We start from the raw sequence: 3,420 nt of genomic DNA on the forward strand, positions 1-3,420 counted from the left end.
CCCAAAGGCCCCAAATTGGGAAATTTGGGGGAATTTTGGGGGAATTTTGGGGGAATTTTGGGATTTCTGGGGTCTTGGGGAAAATTTGGGAGGATTTGGGAAAGCTTTGGGGATTTTGGGGGTTTCAGGGAGGATTTGAGGGAAATGTTGGGAAAATTTGGGGTCCTGAGGAAGATTTTTGGGAATTTTGGGGGGAAATTTGAGGGATTTTTGGGTGGATTTTTGGGAATTTTGGGAGGAATTCTGAGGGAATTTTAGGGGGAATGTTGGGAAAATTTTTGGGTGGAGATTGGGAGTTTTGAGGGGAATTTTGGGGAGAATTTTGCTGGGAATTTTGGGAATTTTAAAGGGAATTTTGGTAACTTTGAGGGGAATTTTGGGACTTTTTGGGGGGAATTTTTGGGAACTTTGGAGGGAATTTGGGGTTCAATTTTTGGAGAATTTTAGGGGGAAATTTGGGACTTTTTGAGGGTTTTTTTAAAGGAATTCTGAGGGTGATTTTTGTAAATTTTGGGTTCAATTTTTGGGGAATTTTGGGGTGAATGTTGGGTTGAATTTTGGGTGGAATTTGGGATAATTTGGGGTTGAATTTTGGGTGGTTTTGGGCGGTTTTGACCCTTTCTTTTTGGCAGTTTGCAGCTTCGTGGTTCACAAACGCTGCCACGAATTCGTCACCTTCGAATGTCCCGGGGCCGGGAAGGGACCCCAGACTGATGTGAGTCCCAAAATCCCCCAAAATTACCCCAAAATTACCCCAAAATACCCCCAAAAATACCCCAAAATTACCCCAAAATTACCCCAAAAATCCCTCTAAACTCCCCTTGAAAAGCTCAAAAATTCTCCCAAAATTCCTTTCAAATTTCCCAAAATTTCCCCCCAAGATCCCTCCCTAAATTCCCCAAAATTCTCCCAAAATTACTCCAAAAATTCTCCCAAAAATCTCCTCTAAATTCTGAAAAATTCCCCCAAAATTCCTCCTAAAAATCCCCAACCATTCCCTCCAAAATCCCCCCAAATCCCCCCAAAAATTCCCCTTCAATTCCCTCCAAAATTCCCCAAAGTTCTCCCAAAAATTCCCTCCTAAAATCCCCAAATTTCCCAAAAATTACCCCCAAAATCCCTCAAAATTCCCCTTAAATTGCCACAAAAATCCCCCCAAAAATCCCTAAAATTCCCCCAAATTCACCTCAAAATCCCCCAAAAATCCCCAAAAAATCCCCCAAAATTCCCCCAAAATTCCCCCAAAATGTCCCCAAAAAATTCCCCAAAAAATTCCCCTTCAATTTCCCCCAAAACTTCTCCCAAAAACCCCAAAAATTTCCCCAAAATTCCCCTCAAAAGCCCCAAAATTCCCTCCAAAATTCCCCTGAAAATCCCCAAATTTCACCCCAAATTTTAGGAATTTCACCCCAAAATCTCTGAAATTTTTTCCCAAAATTTTGGCAATTCCCCCCAAAATCCCAGGACCTCCAAATTCAGCCATTTTAACCCTTTAAATGCCAAAATTTCCCCCCCAAAATCTCCATTTGTCACCCAAAATTTCCGGTTTTTTACCCAAAATTTCCATTTTTTTACCCAAAATCTCCATTTTTTCCCAAAATTTCCAGGATTTCACCCAAAATTTGGGATTTTTTTCCCAAAACCCTCCAGGAGCTCCAAAATCCCTCCCAAAATTGACGGGTTTAACCCTTTCAACCCTGGAATTTTCCCCTAAAATTCTCATTTTGCCACCAAAAATCTCCTTTTTTCTTTTTCCGAAAATCTCCAGAATTTTGGCAATTTTTGTCCAAAATTTCAGGAATTTCACCCAAAACTTTGGGAATTCTCCCCAAAATCCCAGGACCCCCAAATTCCGCCTTTTTAACCCCTTAAATGCCAAAAATTTCCCCCCAAAATCTCCATTTTTGCCCCTAAAATCCCCATTTTTTTTGACGTAAAATCCTCATTTTTTCACCCAAAATTTGGGGAATTTTTCCCAAAATCCCTGAAATTCTCCCCAAATCCTCAGGACCCCCAAATGCAGCCATTTTAACCCCTTAAATGCCAAAAATTTCCCCCCAAAATCTCCATTTTTGCCCCTAAAATCCTCATTTTTTCACCCAAAATCTCCATTTTTTCACCCAAAATTTGGGGAATTTTTCCCAAAATCCCTAAAATTCTCCCCAAAATCCACAGGACCCCCAAATTCAGCCATTTAACCCTTTAAATTCCACAATCTCACAAAAAAATCTCCATTTTTGCCCCTAAAATCTCCATTTTTTCACGTAGAATTCTCGTTTTCTTCACCTAAAATCTCCATTTTTTCACCCAAATTTTTGGGGAATTTTTCCCAAAATCCCCGAAATTCTCCCCAAATCCTCAGGACCCCCAAATTCCGCCTTTTTAACCCCTTAAATGCCAAAATTTTCCCCCCAAAATCTCCTTTTTTGCCCCTAAAATCTCCATTTTTTCACATAAAATCCTCATTTTTTTCACATAGAATCCTCATTTTTTCACCCAAATTTTTGGGGAATTTTTCCCAAAATCCCCGAAATTCTCCCCAAATCCTCAGGACCCCCAAATTCCGCCTTTTTAACCCCTTAAATGCCAAAATTTTCCCCCCAAAATCTCCTTTTTTGCCCCTAAAATCTCCATTTTTTCACATAAAATCCTCATTTTTTTCACATAGAATCCTCATTTTTTCACCCAAATTTTTGGGGAATTTTTCCCAAAATCCCTGAAATTCTCCCCAAAATCCACAGGACCCCCAAATTCAGCCATTTAACCCTTTAAATTCCACAATCTCACAAAAAAATCTCCATTTTTGCCCCTAAAATCCCCATTTTTTCACCTAAAATCCTCATTTTTTCACCCAAAAATTTGGGACTTTTTCCCAAAATCCCCGCAATTCTCCGCAGGACCCTCGGAACAAGCACAAGTTCAAGGTTCACAGCTACAGCAGCCCCACGTTCTGCGACCACTGCGGCTCGCTGCTCTACGGCCTCGTGCACCAGGGCATGAAGTGCTCCTGTGAGCGCTGCCACCCAAATTCGGGGAATTCGGGGAAATTCGGGGAAATTCGGGCGAAATTCGGGAATTTTGGGGTGCGGGGAAAATTTGGGAGGGGTTGGGAAAAAAATTGGGGGATTTTGGGAGGAATTTTGGGATTTTTGGGGGATTTTTTGGGATTTAATTTGGATTTTTTGGGATTTTATTTGGATTTTTTGGGATTTTATTTGGATTTTTTTGGAGATTTTTTTGGATTTTCTTTTGAATTTTTTGTGGGATTTTTGGAGGATTTTTGGGGAAAGTTTTTTGGGATTTTATTTTGAATTTTTGGGGATTTCATTTGATTTTTTAAAGTTTATTTTGAAGTTTGGGGGGATTTTGGGGGAATTTTGGGGAAAATTTGGGAATTTTGGGGTGCGGGGAAAATTTGGG

At 40.2% G+C, this 3,420-nt stretch overlaps 1 protein-coding gene across 1 annotated transcript in view; it reads left to right on the top strand.

Moving 5' to 3' along the window:
• Positions 1 to 3,420, top strand: part of LOC102040754 (protein kinase C gamma type-like) — a gene marked incomplete at its 3' end in the record, with an annotated part of 13,209 nt that overhangs the window by 2,617 nt on the left and 7,172 nt on the right. Inside the window, exons 2-3 of the mRNA XM_031065741.1 lie at positions 640 to 715; positions 2,898 to 3,009. Of these exons, the coding sequence (XP_030921601.1) occupies positions 640 to 715; positions 2,898 to 3,009 (188 nt within the window). The remainder of the gene's footprint in view (positions 1 to 639; positions 716 to 2,897; positions 3,010 to 3,420) is intronic.

This window comes from Geospiza fortis, unplaced genomic scaffold (assembly GCF_000277835.1).
Source record: "Geospiza fortis unplaced genomic scaffold, GeoFor_1.0 scaffold2060, whole genome shotgun sequence".
Lineage (NCBI taxonomy): Eukaryota > Metazoa > Chordata > Aves > Passeriformes > Thraupidae > Geospiza > Geospiza fortis.